The 20,195-nt window shown below is 41.5% G+C and overlaps 1 protein-coding gene across 11 annotated transcripts in view; it reads left to right on the forward strand.

The window, feature by feature from the left end:
• The window catches only part of macf1a (microtubule actin crosslinking factor 1a), a 202,873-nt gene that overhangs the window by 109,771 nt on the left and 72,907 nt on the right, over window positions 1-20,195 (forward strand). For all 11 annotated transcript variants that reach the window (XM_072676059.1, XM_072676060.1, XM_072676062.1 and 8 more), the window contains 25 exons: window positions 362-489; window positions 633-726; window positions 855-1,009; window positions 1,188-1,479; window positions 1,614-1,742; window positions 1,824-1,901; window positions 2,882-3,043; window positions 3,328-3,432; window positions 4,806-4,901; window positions 4,998-5,123; window positions 7,741-7,893; window positions 11,768-11,922; window positions 12,150-12,276; window positions 13,153-13,336; window positions 13,624-13,790; window positions 14,169-14,347; window positions 14,434-14,572; window positions 14,669-14,862; window positions 15,463-15,622; window positions 15,809-15,892; window positions 15,993-16,100; window positions 16,194-16,292; window positions 17,224-17,343; window positions 17,493-17,584; window positions 17,890-18,025. In XM_072676059.1, the coding sequence (XP_072532160.1) occupies window positions 362-489; window positions 633-726; window positions 855-1,009; window positions 1,188-1,479; window positions 1,614-1,742; window positions 1,824-1,901; window positions 2,882-3,043; window positions 3,328-3,432; window positions 4,806-4,901; window positions 4,998-5,123; window positions 7,741-7,893; window positions 11,768-11,922; window positions 12,150-12,276; window positions 13,153-13,336; window positions 13,624-13,790; window positions 14,169-14,347; window positions 14,434-14,572; window positions 14,669-14,862; window positions 15,463-15,622; window positions 15,809-15,892; window positions 15,993-16,100; window positions 16,194-16,292; window positions 17,224-17,343; window positions 17,493-17,584; window positions 17,890-18,025 (3,462 nt within the window). The remainder of the gene's footprint in view (window positions 1-361; window positions 490-632; window positions 727-854; window positions 1,010-1,187; window positions 1,480-1,613; window positions 1,743-1,823; window positions 1,902-2,881; window positions 3,044-3,327; window positions 3,433-4,805; window positions 4,902-4,997; window positions 5,124-7,740; window positions 7,894-11,767; window positions 11,923-12,149; window positions 12,277-13,152; window positions 13,337-13,623; window positions 13,791-14,168; window positions 14,348-14,433; window positions 14,573-14,668; window positions 14,863-15,462; window positions 15,623-15,808; window positions 15,893-15,992; window positions 16,101-16,193; window positions 16,293-17,223; window positions 17,344-17,492; window positions 17,585-17,889; window positions 18,026-20,195) is intronic.

The raw sequence follows: 20,195 nt of genomic DNA on the forward strand, positions 1-20,195 counted from the left end.
TTTAAGGTTCAGGTTTGTTTAACCCCTTAAACCCTATGTTAATGATTTAGTTATTAACCCTAAGTAATCTAATAACCGCTGTTTAGTCATTTAGTTTACTAGTTTTTGTGGTGTGCCACAGGGTTTCATTTCAGGGCCTATAAGCATGTTATGATAAGCTGGTGTAAGCTTGCATACAGGGTTTTGAAGGTTTGGAGTGTTTTTGGTTTAGGGTAACACTGACTTTAATACATGTTTGGCTGAATGTCCATTAAAGACATGAAAATAAGGCCAGCATCTGCCATGGACCAAAATAAAGTATTCCCTGGAGGCATCAATGAGCAACGTTGTCTAATATTAGCCTGTCTTTGCTTCCTTTCAGGTGTGGCTTGAATTTGGCCGTCTCAAGCTACCCCAGGGTTTGCACCCCAATGACCTGGAGGAGGAGTGGGGTAAACTCATCCTGGAGATGTTGGAGAGAGAGAAGGCTCTGCGGCCTGCTGTAGAGAGGTGGGGGAGATATTACAGAGTACATCCAGAAGTGAAAATGAGGAGCCTTTAAGCTCTGGGTTCACATGGGAGAGTCTGTGAGGGCATTCACTGCAGTGAGAACTGTGTATAATATTGTTGCTTTGTCTTTGTTTGGCTTTCAGGCTGGAGTTGCTCCTACAGATGGCTAATAAGTTCCAGAATATGGCTGTGGACTGTGAAGAGAAGCTAACACTGGCCAGGAACACACTGCAGGCAGTGAGTAGTCCATACTGAGGTGGAACTTCTGGACATGTTGACTCAGCATTTTTTTTCCTGCTTGTAACCTAACCTAAAAGTGATATCTTAAAATAATTCAAAGTATGTCTGTGTGTGTGCGGCTGCAGGACATGTCGCATCTGGAGAATGGCGAGCCGGCACGGTCTGAGCAGGAGCTTGGTGCGTATCTGCAGGACTGCGAGGCTCTGGTCCGACAACTGCACCTGGACCTTCAAGTTCTCAGAGATGAGAAATACTACCAAGTAGAGCAGCTGGCCTTCAGGTGGGTGAGAGGGAGGGGGCAGCAGGGGACAGGGGTCTCACTGCTGAGAAACGTAGGACAGAGAGAAGAATAGAGGATGAAAAGGGGCTGCTTATCTTTGTTTTTAGATGAGATGAGGTAGAATATCAAAAATCGCTTGTAACCGAACGCTGTGTCTTGCTGCCCCTCCGCTCTGCAGAGTGACACGTCTGCAGGAGGAGCTGGTCTCCCTGCGGCTGCAGTGCTCCAGTGTATACAGAAAAGGCCACTTCTCTTCCGGAGGACTGCTGGGAGAGCAGACGACTCAGAAAGGCTCCGCAGGCGGCCTGGCCACACTCGGTGCCCAGACACTGCTTGGAGCAGTGGGTGCCATGGCAAACCTGCTCAGGCGCCCCATGTCCCGCTCAGACCTGGTGGCCATGTCATCGTCTGAGGATGAAGGGAGCTTACGCTTCATCTACGAGCTTCTGGGATGGGTGGAGGAGACGCAGGTCCGTAAGAAGGAGAGAAGAAAGAACACACACATAAAAATATTATAGGCCACAAAATATACTATTGCATTGTTATTTGGGGCATTTCACTCAACAGCGAGATAATAAACCGTATGCGTTTGTGGATGTGTTAGGAACTGCTGGAGCGAGCTGAGTGGGGATCTGACCTGCCTTCTGTAGAACAGCACCTGCAGGAACACCACACCATCCACACTGCAGTGGAGGAGCTGCTCCACAGCCTGAAAGAGGCCCGCAGCTATGAGGTACTGCCAGCTCTCCACACGCTCACCATAATACCTCAACCCTACATGTACTGAGCACTGTCTGTTCATTTTGTACCCCAGCCAAGGGTCTCTCCCAACTTCCGAAGCAGTTATGCCGAAACCCTGGCCAAGCTGGAGAACCAGTACTGCAAACTGCTTGTGAGTTTGATATTTGTTTAATTATATATATATATATATATATATATATATATATATATATATATATATATATATATATATATATATATACATTTTATTTTTATAGTGTCAAACTGCTTTAGTTGACTTGCAAGAGTTTGGGGCACCCAAGCCAGGCTTCAACGTCTGCTCCCTCGAAAACAAACTAGAGCTAAACGCTTTATAGAACAAGATCAAGGGTATTAAGAAAGGCCGGGGCTCTAGTGAAGTCAGTCCAACTGCATAACTCACCATCATTCCAGAAAACACTAAAACACAGAAAACATTCCACTGCTCCACAGCTCAATGGTGGGGACTTTATCCCCATCTAGCCCATGCCTGGCATTCGGCATGGTGCCAATAGGTTTATGTGTGTCTGCTCCAGAGAGTCCTATTCTATTGAGAATACTTCTCTACAGGGACTAGACCAGCTCTGTGTGCGCATTTGTGCATCTGTCCCAGCAATAGGTGCATTCATTAGAAGGAGCGTCCAAAACATTGGGACATATAGTCTAGGTATCTGAGCATTTATCACCATGACCAAGGTCTTATATTTACAGTTTATACACCAAATAGCAATGAAAATGCATTCTTCTGCGTCTTTAATAAAGCTTCTGCTCGTGTCTGTGTGTCACTCTAGTGTTCATTATCTCTAAATCATGGCAGGACTGAATTTGCCCCGTGACAAAGAGCAGGATATAGAGAGCCTGAGCCTGCAAATGTCATGAACAGGAGACTTCATAGCACCTGCCTTTGACACATATCCACATACAAACACCACAGCCTTCGTCATCTTATCCATCCAATTTGTTCTCACCTTAATGTGAACATAGGGAATGAGTCAAGTATTTAAAGGGTGTGGTGGGCTTGAGCAAGGTGTTTTGTGCATGTGCGCGTGTTTATTATGCTGAGATGCTGAGGTCATCCGAGTGGCTGTTTGTAAATGGTTTGTGTTGCCACAGGAGCATTCGTCATGGCGACTGCGTTGCCTGGAGAGCCTGCGAGCGTTTGTGTCGCAGTGCACTGAGGAGCTCATCTGGCTAAATGAAACAGAGGAGGAGGAGCTGGCCTTCGACTGGAGTGAGAACAACACCAACATGGCGGCTAAGAGAGAGCAGTATGCAGTAAGTGTTGTTCAGAGCACAGGGGAGACTGGAAGAACATTCTTGAGCAGAATAAACCCATTTCAGTCCAATATAACAGACCCTGTTACTTGTAGCAGGTGGTGTTCAGATAAAATAGTTGCATTTGTATGCATTAATTGTAAGAGTGCTGCTGTTTGCGGCCTTCTTTTCTGTTTCTCGATGAAGAAATCAACCGTAGTGCACTTTCGTGAAGTATTTGTAATTTGTACCGGTGCCGTTTATGCCATCCCTTTATGGCTTTTATTTATGGCATTCCTTCTCAGGAGACGAGAGCAGAGTTGGATGAAAAGCAAGAAGTGATGCGTTCCCTACAAGAAACAGCTGATCAGCTGTGTCAGGACAACCATCCAGCCAAACAGACTGTAGAGGTGGGGTTTTACACTTCCAAAATCCTAAATGATTTTACTTAGCATAGACATCATAGAAACATCATAGAAATGCAGAACATGTCCATATTCATACATTTAAAATGACGTTTCTGGGTATGTAAAGCAGTGCTAAAAGAGCCCACATTTCTTTTTTAATTAGCCCTTGGAGTTTCACTTAACATTTGTGTAGTTTTTGTAAAGTCAAAAACAGTCAGAACTCATTTTCCAATCACTCTTTATTGTGTAGAAATAAACAGTGTTTGTAAAAGTGTTTTAAAAGTGTCATTGGCTGCCTTATTTTGTGTCCCATTCTAAAACCAATTCAGACTGCAGTAATCCCTATTATTGAAGTGTGAATGAGTGTGGCTGAACTGCTGTAGGTTGAACAGGTGGATACAAGTAAATGTGTTTTTTTTTGTTTGTTTGTTTGTTTTTATATCACAAAAACAGTGAATAGAAAGAAAAAAAAGTTTAGCTTCCATGTATGGGCTTTATGGATTGGGTTAAATAGGAAAATCATAGAAGCCATTTTAACCCTTTAAAATGCCGGATATATCACTCCCTAAAGCTGATTATGCTAAAACTACAGTGAATGCATTGTAAACTAGCTGACTTTCAGACCCGTTTACACCTGGTCACTTCATGTGACTAGTATCTGCATTGTGTCCTGATATATTGACCACATGTATTTACACTCTGTTGTCCAATGTGTTTTAGGTTAGTCAGAGACTCAGATTGATGTGTATGATGAAATATGCAGATCTACTCGTTATGTGACAACCAGTTTATTCTCCAGAGCGACTTTACTGTGCTTCACTGTTGCTCAGTCTGACTATTTTTACTACTTAGCTACTTTTCTGTTCAGCCTCTTCCTGTCCTGTGCTTACGGAGGTTGCTGCCTCGAAATTCACTATTTTTACATGCTACATGCATTTTTACATTCTTCAAAGGCAACAGCTCAGGAATTATTGCATTTACACTCCCATAACATGTGGTTCAAGTGCACCTCAGACCAACCAAGCGGTTTGGATTGGATTTGTATCTGTTATAAATGCGTCTTAGGTGTGTTTACACTTGTATTTTAATGTGGCTTGGCCTTATCCAAATAAAATCCTCACATGAAATGACCTGGTGTACACAAGGCCTTACACAGAGCGGTATAGATGTGTGTAATAAACATTTGGACCTACCGGTGGGATCTGGGATTGTTAATGGGTTAATTAGCTGAAGGAATGAGACACCCACTAGGCATCTTCATTTAGCTATGCAATGAAATTGTTATGTTTTTAATGATGTTTAGATGTTTAAGAAGAGTACAGTAGACTGCAGGGACCTTATGGGAATTAATTTGGTGTTACCTGTTCCCATGACAGGCCTACAGTGCTGCCTTGCAGACACAGTGGCAGTGGGTCAAACAACTGTGTGTGTGTGTGGAACAACACCTCAAGGACAACACTGCCTACTTCCAGGTACTGAGTCTGTGTTATCTTTTTCCTTTGATAGGTCTGTGTGAGTAAAGCACTGTTACACTGTTATACTGCTGTTGACATATTCTGTGTTTGCAGTTCATGAGTGATGCGCGAGAGTGCGAGACGTACTTGCGGCAGCTTCAAGACACCATTAAAAGGCAGTACACATGTGACAAAAACAGCAGACTTGGCAAACTGGAGGACCTGTTGCAGGACTCCATGGTAAGTCCCTTGTTTTCTGATTATGTATATGCATGCATGCAAACAGATACACACACACACACACACACACACACACACACACAGAGATCTGTTGAACTGGGTTGATGTGCCTGGCCTGGCTAGCACTCAGCAGATGGCACTGTGTAGGAGGGGTGCCACGAAGCAAGCCTGAGCAGTGGGCATTTCCTCTGTGACCATCAGGAGAAAGAGAGAGAAAGGAAGAGTAGGCACTGACACTGAAGAATAGTTGGATAGGTCTGGTGGCATGCACAAGATAGACAGACCATAATCCTGTGGTCCCTGAAGTCAATACTCAGCTAAAGAAGGACATTTACAGTCTGTGTCCATGATGTGTGTAGATAAACAAGTGTAAAGTCATTTTGGTGGTCTCTGGCGATGTCCTATGATCTGTGATGATGATTTTGGAGTGATTTATATTTGGTGGAAGGATTGTGGGGATGCATCTATAAGATTGAGACAGTCTGCATTATTTGGAGAGAACAGCAAGGCTCTGTTTAGACATCATGTGTTTCTGAGCGCAGTTCTCACTAGTGGGAGAGATTCAATAAGCCTTAGACAGATGCCTCTATGCAGCTGCCTTTAATTTGCTGTTTGGAAAATAGCACAAATTCACAGCTTCTGTCAGGCTCACTGAGACGCTCCCATTTCTCATTGTTCTCAAGACTGTGTGGTTGTAATTTTCATCTCTGCTTGGTTTAAAAACAGCCTCTCACAGTTTGATCTTTTTTCAACAGCACTGGCTGTAACCCCACACTAATGCCGGAGCACCCTTAAACCCACTTGTGACATTCCGGACCAGCATGTATTTTGCATTAGCACTCCCTCAGTCTGTCAGTCTGCCTTGCCAAGAACCCTCAAAACTGATCTGTGGTTATTTCCTTGGCATTTTTTTTAAAATAGCTTGATCCTAAATCAGTATTTAAGGGCTGAAAAGGTACCATTTTTTTTGTATGTCCCCAACCTGCCTTGCTCACACTTCTCTTGACTCGTATTAGACGTTTGTCTCAAGGCACTAGTCACTAACATTCCCATACAGTCAAGTATTATATTATGTACATATTTTAGTATTTAAGATCTCTGCAAACATCAGTATAAAAAGAATGAATTATCGTGAAATATGAATGAATATCTAAATTGTAGCTAATATATAATATAATATTCAATAAATAAATATACACATTAATAAATAAATACAGTCAGATGAATGTGTTTTTGCTCCCTGGTGGATTATCTGTGTACTGCATACACCAAAAAAATACATACAGAAGTTGGAAATTACCAGAGGAAATGTTTAAAGGCAGCTCCGACTATAAAGGGTTAATCAGTTTTGTATTCAGTACAGTGTTTGTTTTTGTTTGTTTGTTTGTTTGTTTGTTTTTTTAGTTAATTAAAAAAGACTGCTGTGACCAATAAAATCCTAATGTACCACATATGATTCAAAATAGAAGTTAGTTTGTTTATATAATTGGTCAAATAAACATTCCAATTTTAAATACTTTTTAAACAATTTTCTGGCAGTTATCTGATGGTTACTGATAAAACTGATACCTTTCAAAGTCTTACACTATGTGTTACGCTACGTGTCACTCACTTACGCTATGTGGACACGCATATCATATTCTGTTTATAATATTTCTCTTGTGATTTTCAGGAGCAATGTGTAATGCTATTAGCATTGCCTCAGTCTGCCTCTGCTTCCCTGAGCCAGTACTCTAATGAATCCCTAATGAACTCCCTGATCACATGGAGGCCAGAGAAAAGCTATTGCTTTTCTAATTATTATACTATACTAATGCTCTAATGGCCGATATCAAATCTTATGCCAGTGTTGGCCCACCAAATGCTTTTGAACTAGTTTGAGGAGACGGACATTTTGGTGTCTTGGTCGATTTATTCTGTGTAGATTTTGTGCAGATTGGATTACATTTAGCTTGCCTATTTGAGTGTGACTTTAAGATTTTAGGGATGTAGGAAAAAGTTGTAATATCAAAGTATTACAATATTATGTTTTAAAATTCTGTATAGATTCAAAAACAGTATTGAATTTTTTTTAATAATAGTTTGAGTAAAAATTGGTGGGAGACCATGGTTCATTTAGTGTTGCGTTTAAACCTTGATCACTTTAAACCCCACTGTTCTAATTGAATAAAAAGTCTACTTTTTTACTCAGATTTTATGCACGTCTGTGTTTTTTTTAACAATATGACAGTTGTTCTTGATTTAAAAAAAGGCACAGTATATCATCTTGCTTACAGTGTCACAATATATCGCGTACATGAGTGTTTGCAATACACATCCCTAGTAGACATAAAGAAATAAGAATGTTTGGACTGAGTAGATCTAGTACTTTGACTATTGCTATATGAAAACTGCATGACCTTGTATTTATGACATTACCAGTGTAAACATGGTATTATCTGTAGAAGATCACGGACCACTGTATTTTCCATGTTCATATACAGGTACAGGTGTATGCAAACCTTATTTCAAGATAATCTCTTAAATTAAAATGTTAATCAGTATCATATAGTTGACAGATAAGTGACAGAAATGCATATCAGTTAACAAACCTTTCCTCAATGGTTGTCTCTGACAGGAGGAGAAAGAGCAGCTGATTGAGTACCGCAGTTCGGTGGCCAGTCTGGTGGGGCGGGCCAAGACGGTGGTCCAGCTTCGCCCACGCAGTGCTGACTGCATTGTGGGTACCACCACACCCATCCGCGCCATTTGTGACTACAGACAAATAGAGGTATGGCACACAAAGACAACAATCCAACTAACATTCACCTGTCTCACCCCAACTCACCTGTCTTGCTCTTAATCCGTCCTTGCTTCCCTGAGAACCCCCAGAACTGATCTGTGGTCCTTTCCTTGGTCATTTCTAAGGATAGCTTGAACCTAAATCAGTTTTTAAGAGCTGGACCATCTTTTGTATGTCCCCATCCTGCCTTGCTCACACCCTTCTCTTGGCTTCCATTGGATGTTCATCTCAAGGCACCTGGGAAGTGCCTCCCTATACAGCCAAACAGATGGTATGTCTCACATTGGGGCTGCCATTGGCAAACTCAGAGCAGAAGTATCGAAATTAACTGCCTCCTTTAACTTGTCTACCCAGATTTGTTGATGATTAAAGTGGTTCCATCTCCAAGGTTTACGATACCTGTCCACTGCATACAGCGCAAATGTCTCCCAGGATTTGTAAAGTTGTATAGACTTGGGTAAACTACTTTAAATATTGACGACAATCAGAGCGCATGGTCAGCCATGCTACGGCAACTCTGGAGCACAAAGGTTTTAGTGCCTTGCTTTAGGACTCGTCTGTGGTAGCCTAAAGGATATGGGTATCAAACCCATAACCCTATGATCAATAACCCTAAATACCCCAACTGTACTATGCATCCCTTAATATTAAAATTCTAATAGCAGCAAGAAGCACGGGAAGTTCAGTAGTTGGGATGAAGATCCTTTGTCCAGATGGAACCATGGACAGCTTAACAAACATAGGTATCAAACCCACTACCCTGTGATCAATTGCCCAGCACTACCAAGCTACTGTTGCCCAGTAAAATTCTTCTCTTTGAATATAAATAAAAAGCCAGGAACAGAGTGCAGGTTCAGACATGCTAGCAGAAATGGTTAAGTGCCTCGCTCAGGGCCCAGCAGTGGCAGCTTAGCGGACATGGGTTTCAAACCATCGACCCAACGTTCAGTGAGACTAAGCTGCATTGGCGTGAGTGGTCTAGCAGTGGGCCTGCTAGTTGGAATTTGCATAGAGTATCTCACCTCTTGTTGCAAATCATATTCTTCCTGCTTACTACCTCACACCCCCTCTCCCATTCACTACTTCCCATGGAAAATAAATGGGAGGGACGATGTCGGATAACAAGCATGCAGTGGACATGTACTGTTAAAAAGTTATAGTGGGACAGAAAAGTTGCCATCCTGCCACAGTTGCGTCACGCTCTTCTTTAGTGTGCTAAAAATGCAACCGCAGCACATGGGAAGATCTCACTTTTCTGCTGAAGTCTAGAAATGCTTTTCGTTGCTCTCAGGTGTGCTGTGATGTTACATGAGTTTTTAAAGACCCTTGAATTAAACATCATGGCCTGCAAATGTGCAGCACACAGGGCAGTCTGCATGCTGGCTGCTGAGGCTCTGAGGAGGCAGAAGTGCCTTTGACTGAGCTATTTCCACTGTTGCCGCACTGATACATAGTGTGTGTGCTCACTGAGGTGGGAGCAGAGAGGCACAGGCAGGTGGAGGTGCTGCGATTACTGTCTAACCGCACTTGCTGTTCCATACCCAGCTCCACACTGGGCAAGCAGGTATACACATACTGTATGTGTATAGTATGGACCTGTGCATTAATTCAAGCGTGATTCTAGATGATGTCATTTACGTTCATTTTTATTCGTTTCAGTCATTAATATTCAGCCGTGTGTCAGACATAAGCCTGCTCATCTGTTTTTTGGGGTTTTTAGTTTTTCTTTTCCACCCATAATCGCATTTATCACGGTCAGGCAGAGTCTTAACAATGCCCAAAAATAATCTCTTTCTCCCCCCTCTCCCCTTCCTTCCACCTCCCTTTCTCTTTATCCCTACTCCCCCTTCCTATTTGCCCACTCCCCCACCCCCTTTCTCTCCCTCCTCTTCCTCCTCCTCCTCCTCCCTTTCTCTTATGTGTCTGCGGGGCTGGCAAGGCCAACTCTCAGGTACTTCTGCTGATCACTCTTTTACCTCTGCCCCTCTGCTCTTTGACCTGGCTCTGCAGACTCAGTTCGAATGTAATGCCGTGATGCTCCCACTTTGCCTCCAGCATCCCAGTCATGCTTACACAATAGCACTCGGATACCTAGTCTGTTTAGTCCAGGGGTTCCCGGTGGCCCCACACTATGCGCATTTTTGTGCTTTTCTGCATCTAGCACACCTGAGCCAACTTAACTAATTAACAAGCCTGTTATGAGCTGAGTGAGATTTAAATACCGAAATGTGCAGAGCATGGCGTCCCCAGGACTGACACTGGATACCATGGAGTTGAGTTAGTGGTTTGTACATAGCAGTTGTTGTAACTAAGGCTGCACCAAACCTTTTTGGAATTGGTAGAGAGTAAACAATTTGGCTAAAAAATTGTTTATGAAAATGTTTATCTTAATATTTGTGAATGTTATTATGATTAATTATTTATTATATTAAAAATAGAATGAGAAATCCTGCTATAAAGATGCTACCTCTTTTGCTCTACTGCCTCAGTCATTGCTGATGTGTTTAAAAAGAACTTGGACTGACTAATCTCTGACCTTGACTATATTTATAGTAAAATAGTGCAGGTTTTAGTCTGATATTGTTAGGACATTTATATTACAAAGCAAATAAAATAGTTCTACTACTAAAGTAGTATTACTACTTTGAAAGTCATGGTGTTTATATTAAATATACTCGTTTTTCAAGCTATTTTATCACGTCTGTTGTTACCATGGCAACACAGCTGCATCTGCTTTCCCTCTGAAAATAGCTAAGGTAAAAATTGACCAGTAGGTTCCAGTTTTTAGCTAAGAATAATCTAAATAAGCACAAACATGCAGTCACAAAAAACAAAAACGAGGTTTTGGGTTGTTTCCAAGCCTTTGAGGCACTTTATTTATACAGATATTTGTTCTAAAATTGCAAACAGACACTCCAGTTAAAATAAAACTCTCGCTGTTTATAACAGCTGACACAGCAGTGTGCGGGAGCTGGTCGTTGAAGGTCAAAAATACACGTGTTGACTGTGACTCTAGTTGAGCATTCTGCCATAATATAAGAAATGCCTTATTTGTTCTAAACAAAATATAACAATACCTAGATTTAATTGGTGCATCAGCAAATATAGAACAGTGAGTATATTCAGAAAAAACAAATAAACAAAAACATCCTTAACCTGAAGGTTATGGGACACCAACCCGCAAATGCATTGTTGCGGCACTGCACCATTTCAGTGATCCGTGAATGGTGCATATATCAGTCACGGACAGATGGTAGCTCTCTGAGCCAGCAGCAGTGTTTTCTGCAACCTCACATCATACTGTAGAACAGTAGCTACTCTGTGTGCAGGGGGCAGGGTGACAGGGTGGGTGGGGCTTAAGAATCATCCCACACAGATCCCCCTTCTGATTTGCTTGCATAAAATAAAATAAAATTTTATTTGAAGCCTTAACCTGTAGCATAAGCTTACACACTACCTGGAGGCAAGTTAGGTCAGAGTAGGATTCCATTTATCAACAGAAACCTTTATGGGAATTCAGATAAGCTGATGCTTCTCTTCAGTTCCTTGCATATCTTCAGGCAGAGATACAGAAATACTGCATTAATGCGTCATATTTTAAGTTGACTCCGCATTTGAGGCCCATTAGCATTAACATTTGATTTCTCATCATTTTCTTTAAGACATGGAATCTTTTACTTTTTAATCCACATTTTTGATTTATGCTTTTTTTTTTTTTTTTGCTGAATTTTTCAAAACCTCTCCCCTACCTATCACCACTTCCCTCTTCTCTCTGTTCCCCATAAATTCATTTCTCTCTCGCTCTCATTTTCTCTCGCTCTCATTCCGTCTCTCTCTCTTTCTTCCCGTCTCTTTCTCTCAGATCACGGTCAGTAAAGGAGAAGAGTGTGTGTTGGAGGATAACTCTCAGAGGACAAAGTGGAAGATCATCAGTCCTACAGGAAATGAAGCTATGGTGCCTTCAGTGTGCTTTACCATTCCACCCCCTAACCAGGAGGCCATTGATACTGCGAGCAGGTACAGCATTCATGGACGTGTATTGCATGTGTACGATCACTCTCATCAGAGCCCCCTGTTTGATATCCATGTAGCTCGCAACACTCTGCCATAGTCTGACGCACTTAGCAAATTTCAGTTCCACGTGATTTATCATGTAAACAACTTTATAAATATCTGACTTGCAGTTTGCTGCAGTTTCCATATTTGTGCTAATGAAACACACATTTTGTGTCTCCTTTTGGTAGAATGGAGCAGCAGTATCAGAACGTAATGTCATTATGGCACCAGTTGCACATGAACATGAAGAGTGTGGTGTCTTGGCACTACCTGCAGAAGGACATCAGCAACATCTCTTCTTGGACTCTGGACTCAGTCAGTATTTAATCCCTTACCGCAACAATGACCACCGTTTACACCTGGCCGCTCCATGTGACTAGTATCTGGATACTATTTTGATAAGATTTTAGCCACATTCATTTACACCGGATAGTCAAATGCTTCTCCGGTTAGTCAGACTGAAGTCTGATTGCTGTGTGGGACGGTATATGCAAATTTACTCATTCCACAACAAATTTTACTGGTGTTTCGGTTATATTGGGAGGGGTTTTGGTTGTTGAATGTGTCTTGGAGAGGCGGATGCATTTACACTGCTATTTTACACTGCTATTTACACTGCTATTTTACACAATGTTTACACTTGCGCTTGAAATAATCCAGATATAATCCTGATAATCAAGATGCATGAAGTGACCACATGGAAATGGGGTCATTAAGTAGTGATTCTACTGTAAAGGAATAGCTTTAAGATCAATTAGATGCTCCGCTGACTGTAATAGGGAGAATAGTGTCTCTCTCTAATTGCCACTCCAGGCCGGAAAGCTACTTCTGCACTATATAACTTTAGTGGGGCTGCATGAGGCCTCTTGTGAGAACTGCATAATAGAATCATATTTGTGTAAAATCCTTTAATAATACTCTTAACTTGCTATTCCACATGCATATTCAGTCAGCAATTGCACATGTACAAATGTCCGTAAGAGTGAGCTCAAAGTGTCATCTATATTTTTGACACTGTTGTAAAAGTGAATTACACTCGGTAATTGTACGAGGAGCTCAGTCGCAAAAAAATACTAGTTCTAGTTCTCTTTATAGTTTCTGTCTCAGTCAGTTTTTTTTTTCACCTGTAGATTATTCCTACGCAGCTCTTAAATAGGCTCATTCTGACCCTAGTATCTCTATTTGCTGTAGTTGCGCTCCCGCTCTCCGTCTGAGAGGCAACAGGCCCTGGAGCATCTAGACACCCACCTGACTGACTTCCAGACGGACTGTCGCGAGAGCGCCCTCTTTACGCCGTCTGAGGTGCAAGAGCTCGAGAGAGAGGTAGAGAACTGCCACCAGCACTCCCAATCGCTGTTGACCTCCATGGAGACAGGTAAGTGTACAGGTTGTGTGCTATATGTTTTTGATGATAGATGGATCTTGAGTGGTCTTGTCTGATGAATCCGAATGATTGAGTGGGTGAATAGGTGCCTTTTCTTGCTAAACTGGATGCCAGGCATTTTCTGCAAATTGTACAGCACAGTTTCAGTGTATTTGCTGGATCTTAAAAAAACATAAACTGTGCTATAACTGTACGCTCTAACTGTGTGTGTGTGTGTCTCTCTCTCTCTCTTTCTCTTTCTCTCTCTCTCTCTCTCTCTCTCTCTCTCTCTCTCTCAGTGGAGAAGGATGAATCAACGTCTCGCTCGTACCTCTCAGAGCTGCAGAGCATCAAGTCTCACCTGCAGGAAGCAGAGCAGAGACTGATGAGGGGCATGCAAGCTTCGCCCCCCAGTGGCCTGTCAGGAGATGGTGCAGACACTGCTGTTCATATAGCAGAACAAGAGGTAAGCAATAACTGTTCTGGCAGCTCCCCCTTCTGGCCAAGAAATGCTATGCTGTGTGTTCTGATGGTTTTGTTGAAGTCTTTAGTAACTTTTTACCTGCAGTTTTTTAATTATTTACATGATTAGAAACCAATAGCAGTGCTCTAAAATGACATGAATAGTTTTTATTGGCTTTTATTGAAATTTAAAATGTAAAATATTTAACTTGCAATATTGGAGATTGGAGAGAATTGGATGTAATTGTCATTGTACTTGAAATGTAGCCCATTTACAGAGTGAAGCACCCCCCTCCCCCGTCGGACTGTATGTTAGAACCATGATTATTGATTGTTAAGTGGAAATGACTGACAGTCTGGTGTTATTAATCTTGTTATGCAGAAGCTGCAGCAGGATCTGAAAGGTCTACAGTCAAATCTGGGTGACGTATCCAGACGCTGCGTGAGCTTCTTCGAGGAGAAGCCCAGCTCATCCAGTGTGCCTGTGCTTCGCTCCGAACTCAACTTGGCTGTGGAGCAAATAGAAAAACTTGACTCGCTGTCTTCTGTCTATCTCCACAAGTTAGTACAGACATGTGCCCACCCTTTGTCATACGCTTCCTCTCACTCCAGTTCCTTCCACTGACTGGCTCCCCCTTTCCTCTCAGGTTAAAGACGGTAGATGTGTTAATGAGAAGTTTGCAGGTGGCAGAGAGTCACCTGAAGAAGTATGAGGGTCGGCTGAGTGAGGAGGACATTGTTCCTGCTGACACTACTGCCATCCAGGCCTTGAGGGAACAGCTCAGGGTGGGTCACATTTAACATGCACTGTTTTTCTGTAAGTTCTTAGTCAAACTCTAACCTATCTTCCCATTCCTCTTTCTATATCTACCTGTTTTACAGAAATGGCTTTTAGAACTGGAGGAGCAGGATCATGTTTTCCAGTCTCTGAGCTCAGAGGTGCAGCTGGCCCGAGAGGCAGGAACCCAGCTTAGTCAGTTGCATCCTGACCGCAGCCCAGAGCTGGACCGCTACCAAGAGAAAGCGCACCAGCTCACAGAGAGGTGGATTGGAGTGCGCAGACAAATGGAAACACGGTAAGCCATTTGGGACAGAGATCCAGAAAAAACAGAGGCACTAGGGGTAATATGGAGGTGAAGGTATTTGTGTAAGTCAAATGAAACATTCATGCTTAAAAACAGTTAAATATGTACAAGATATTAAAATTCATTATAAATAGGTGGATTATAAAATTGTGTTCAATAATTCAACATATTACTTTGCTATTGGTCCATTCTAGGATTGCCAGTAACAGCTTATATATCATATTGATTCATTTATCAACTATTTCACTGACTATTTGGTTAATCCAAACCTTTAATTTTCCAAAAAAATCCAGATTGATCATTTTACCTAAGTTCATTTTATTTTGATGCCTTAGGAACAATTGCCTAGTTCAGGAACATCATGTATTTGAATCGAAATATTTTAGAATGTAAATCAAGAAGGTAAATCTTTAAAAGTAATGAAAACAATGCCATGGTTTAAAATATACATTGAGTTCACATCATTGATTACGATGACTAATCGCGACAGCCCTACTAAGCAGTGTAATAAGAAAAGTCATTCTGCTAAGGTTTGCTTTCAGTGTTTAAAAGTTTGACCTGTAACAACTATTGTAATGGTGTGTTCTAAAGGCAAGGTGATCTAGAGATGCTTGGCTCAGTGCTGCAGCAATACAGAGAGGGTCACTCCGCTCTTATCCGTTGGATCGAAGAGACCACAGAGAAACAAGAAAACACCCAGCCTGAACAGACCGACAGCAGGGCTCTGTCCGAGCAGCTTGCCCAGCAAACGGTGGGTCACAACTTCATGGGTTCTGCCTCTGTTTCAGACTATTTTATTGACCAATAAGCCACGCTATGGACTTTATTGTTGTAGAATCTCACATACAGGCAGACATGGTAGCAAATAATGTCTTATAAAAAGGCACTAGAGTGGATTTCATTGAGACTGACTCCTTCATGAACTGTATCTCTGCAGGCTTTGGTGGCTGAGATTGAACAGAACCAGGTCAAACTGGATGAGTGCCAGAGACACTCTAAACACTACTGCACTGCTGTCAAAGTAAGCACACTTTTAAAAATGGACCACTCAGCTACTGTCGACTGCACTTTTTTTTAATATTTGCCAGACCTAAAGAAATGTCTCTGTGCTTGGCTTTTAGGACTATGAACTGCAACTTATGACATTTAGAGCTTTTGTGGAATCAACCCAGAAGTCTCCTGTGAAACGGAGGAGGATGCATTCTTCATCAGACGCCATAACACAAGAGGTAGAGAGGACAGAGCAAATATGTGACAGATGAGGTGGTTAGGAAGCACTGTTTTGAACAGACATACTGTAATACTAAGCCTTTTTGACCTAGTTCATGGATCTGCGCACACGCTACACAGCTCTGGTGACCTTGACAACTCAACACGTCAAGTACATCAGTGATGCACTGCGGAGACTTGAAGAGGAAGAGGTATGGTTTTCTTGTTTAGGCCCATTATTTCTGTGTTTATACTTTTACCTCTTTTCTGTAGTTTTCATGCATTAACCTCTTGACACCTGTTTACTTTTGTTATTATTACTATTGTACTATTGTATTTGGTAGCCATTTAGGTTAGCATATTCTGTGGGGTCCCACATGGTTCTCTTTTAGGGCCTATAAAGTTATTGTTAATTTTGACAGTAATGTAGTTATGAGAGTGTAACAAATGAAGCGAGGGCCTACATACAAGGTCTAAGCTGCCTAATAATGCATTTTTGAAGCATTTTAAGTTTAAGCCTGTTTACAACCCTGTTATTTTGCCTCAGAATGAAACATGCTGATTTTTCTTTTTCGGAGGGCTTGTGGAATGTTTCACTTTCCCTTCTGATGTGTGTTTAGCTCAGGGTAAGGTTCAGCTGAAGTTGTATGGTTTATTTTTTAAGGAGCAGACAATAGAGATGAGTAAAGGCTAGCATTAGCTTTTAGCCTAGTGTGGATCACCATTTGCCTGTGTGGCTTTCACTTTATTGTGTGCCATGTTTAAGCTCCCCTTTCTGCAAACACTGGCACAGGAAAACCCGTGGCCATGAGGCCTGGTTCACGTAGCGACCCATATTCCCATAACTAGCAGAGTCTGCTGGTGATGTGCTGCTCTCCAGTATCAGCAACAACATATTTTCCTGAAGTGTCTTTTTTCATTTCACCTGCTTTTTGACTAGGGCTGGATTTACTGGATTACTTTTTGGGAGTTTAAATATAACAATTCAAGACTGTTATGAAACAGTTTTGGGGTTTTGGAATTTACAGCCCTGTGTTTAAGGTTATGGTTTGTCACTTCCTAATACCTACCTCTCATTATTCAGCTTGGCCTTTAGGGCTTCTTTAAATGCCATACTGAAAAAAATGCTTTTCTTTATTACAGAAACAGGTTGAGGAGGAGAGGCAGGCCCGGGTAGGCCAGGTCTCTGAGCTTCTAGGCTGGGTTAAGGGCCTCCAGGAGAGAGCAGCGGGACAAGCGGAATCATCACTCTCTGCACAACAGGTGAGGTGGTCGATTCTGACACCTTTTTCGGTTAGAATTTAGGTCTCTCAAACAAAACCTGCCACACACAGGAGCACCAGCATCTGTTGGTATTGATAACTTGGGAATGGACTTGCTGACTATAAGATTGTGTTTTCCCTGTCCTTCAGGCAATAAACGAGCAGTTGGTTGCTAAAAAAGAAGAAATTGCTGAAGCCATCAGGGGCACTCAAGTCTTCCTACTATCAAAACAAGCTAGCAAGTGAGTGTGGCACAATGACAAGCACAGAAGCCTACATACAGAGTTCAGCAAGCATGTTGTTGTTGTCACACAAAATCATTGCATCTCCTATATGGCAACTTTACAGATAAAAAAATCTAATCCTTCCTTAAGTTTAATAGAAGTAAGTGTAAAATGTGTTTATTCCAAGTCATTTCTGAGCATTTCTTTTGGGTCTATTCATCATGAAAGAGTGGCAGAAATGGAGATGCACAGTTTGTTTTTGTGTGACAGCAAATGCATGCATAGGCACAAATTTGATATTGACCTGGTCCATGTACCCTTAGATTGTCCCCTGAAGAACGTGCCCAAGTGACATCACAGCTGGACGAACTGACTGCTACTTACAGCCAGCTGTGTGACAGGTCTGCTGTTCAGCTGCAACAGCTGGAGGAACAGCTGGCCAAAGAGGAGAAACGCAAGGTAGAGTTAGAGGTTCAAATCGACAGTGTAACAGTCTGCCAAAGCGAGCTTCAAACAGCCAAAAAGCTTGCAAAACAATGCTTCCGTTCTGTGTTGCTTTAAATTGTTGTCTTATGCAAAGGTTCCTTGCTAAGGAAATCGTGCACACAATACTGTGTGTTTGTGTGCACTAGAGTCGGTACCGCATGTTTTATGTTGCTTGTCACATGTGTTTTTGACATCCACACCACCTCCATACGTCTCACAGATTTGGTTTGAAATCATTTTTAATAGCATGGAGTGAATTCCTCACTTACTGTTCACAGCATGCCTGTGATCATGTCACTCACTACCATCATCATTTGCCATCTTCATCAAACACATCTGCTTATTGCTACTTATCAGCCCTTTAGATTAAAGGAGTAGCAATGTTGAGATCATCGTCAGATCGTCGACTCCGTAGATCCCATTCAACACTGGTTTAGTGCATACATTCAAGAGTTCATGCTCATAGTGCTAATGTGGAGGTCTGTCATCCCGAGTCCTTGCCAATTACCATTACATTGTTTGCACCACATACGTGTATGTTTTCATATTTCACAGCGTGAGTGATCATGTGAAAAATAAGGACATCCCATGAAAACCTTTGCCTTTTTTTTATATATATATATTTAATCATATGGACATTTGATCTTAGCTTGAACACTTTCGGGAGATGGAGGTATTACATGTACATGTATAGCTACTTCAAATGCCTAAAGTTAGAATCTGGTGCAGCACATCAGCTGTAGATGATTAGAACATCATTAGAGATGATTCTGGAGGAGCCTGTCTTACTTAAACCTCAGACACTTAGTTTGGTTTGCTCTTGATTGTTGAAGTAAGTAGGATCACCATGACCTAATCCAAAGAGCTCTCTGAGGCCTTCAGACAGAGGGTTATAGATGTATATATAGAGTCTGGGAAGGGATTTAAAAATATCCCAGAACAATTAGAAATCTGCCGTTCCACTGTCCGCTGAATCATTTACAAGAGAAAAAACTGCCAATATGATCAGGTCAGGTTATCCTAGCAAGTTCAGTCCAAGAGCAGTAAATGATGATGCGTAAAAAAGCTATGAGGTGTGAAAAGAGGAACTGCTTACTGTCCTAATAAGAAACGAAAACTCTCCAGAATCCTCTCTAACCCTGCTCTAATCATCTGCAGCTGATGTGCTGCATCAGATTCTAATTAGGCGCTTAAAGTAGTAATAAACACACTTTTTCCTCACTACAAAACTGCATTTCTATGATTGGCTTTTTTGTTTTTCAAAGGTTTTCAAAAAAAAATACATTTCTTCAGTTGTGTGTGTTTAGTTATAGTACCGCTATCTCTCAGTATTGTTCAAATGATGTCCATATGTTCTATTTTTTCCACATGACTGTAGATAATCATGCACATAGCGAATACACACATTCTGTCACTGAAATACGTAAGCACATACTGGATTTTATTCTAATGTGTAGTCATATGTAATCAGTACAATGTGTATAATGAGATAACGTCTGAGTGGACTTGTATAAAAGAGTGTGATAATGGTCTGTAAGTTGGGGGAACAGGTGCACACTACTAAAGGTAGTTTAGTTTAAGAGTTTAAGCACCAGAGGGCAGCTATGCATACCCACATGTGTTTGAGCATGATGTGTCCAGATCACTGCTGTGTTACACGCATTTGCGTGCGTGTGTGTGTGTGTGTGTGTGTGTGTGTGTGTGTGAGAGAGAGATATATAGTCTGTTTTTAGTCTTTGTCTTTAAAACAGTAATACTGTGTGAAACTTAATCAGCATTTTGCTTCAAAATCACTAACAGCTGCTGGGACAGATAAGGTTTGACATGGAACAGGTTTCAGGATAAAGTTCAGTCAGTCTGACAGTATAGGGAGTGAATTTCAGTTAAGTTAGTTATGACCATAGACTCATCAGGAGTTTACCTTTTACTAATAGGTAAGTCCTATGTCGTATATACACTGTACTAAAGACCAAGAACACACTGCAAATAATGTCATATATATTTTTTTTTTTAATGTGAAATTCTCTTGAATCCTGGTAAATATCTGATCTGTTATGTATTGTATTAAGTCAAATGAATACAATAGAATAAGATCATAGAATTTTTTAATAATATATTTTATCACATAAAAAAGTAAAGATGC

Source organism: Salminus brasiliensis, chromosome 3 (assembly GCF_030463535.1).
Source record: "Salminus brasiliensis chromosome 3, fSalBra1.hap2, whole genome shotgun sequence".
Classification (NCBI taxonomy): domain Eukaryota; kingdom Metazoa; phylum Chordata; class Actinopteri; order Characiformes; family Bryconidae; genus Salminus; species Salminus brasiliensis.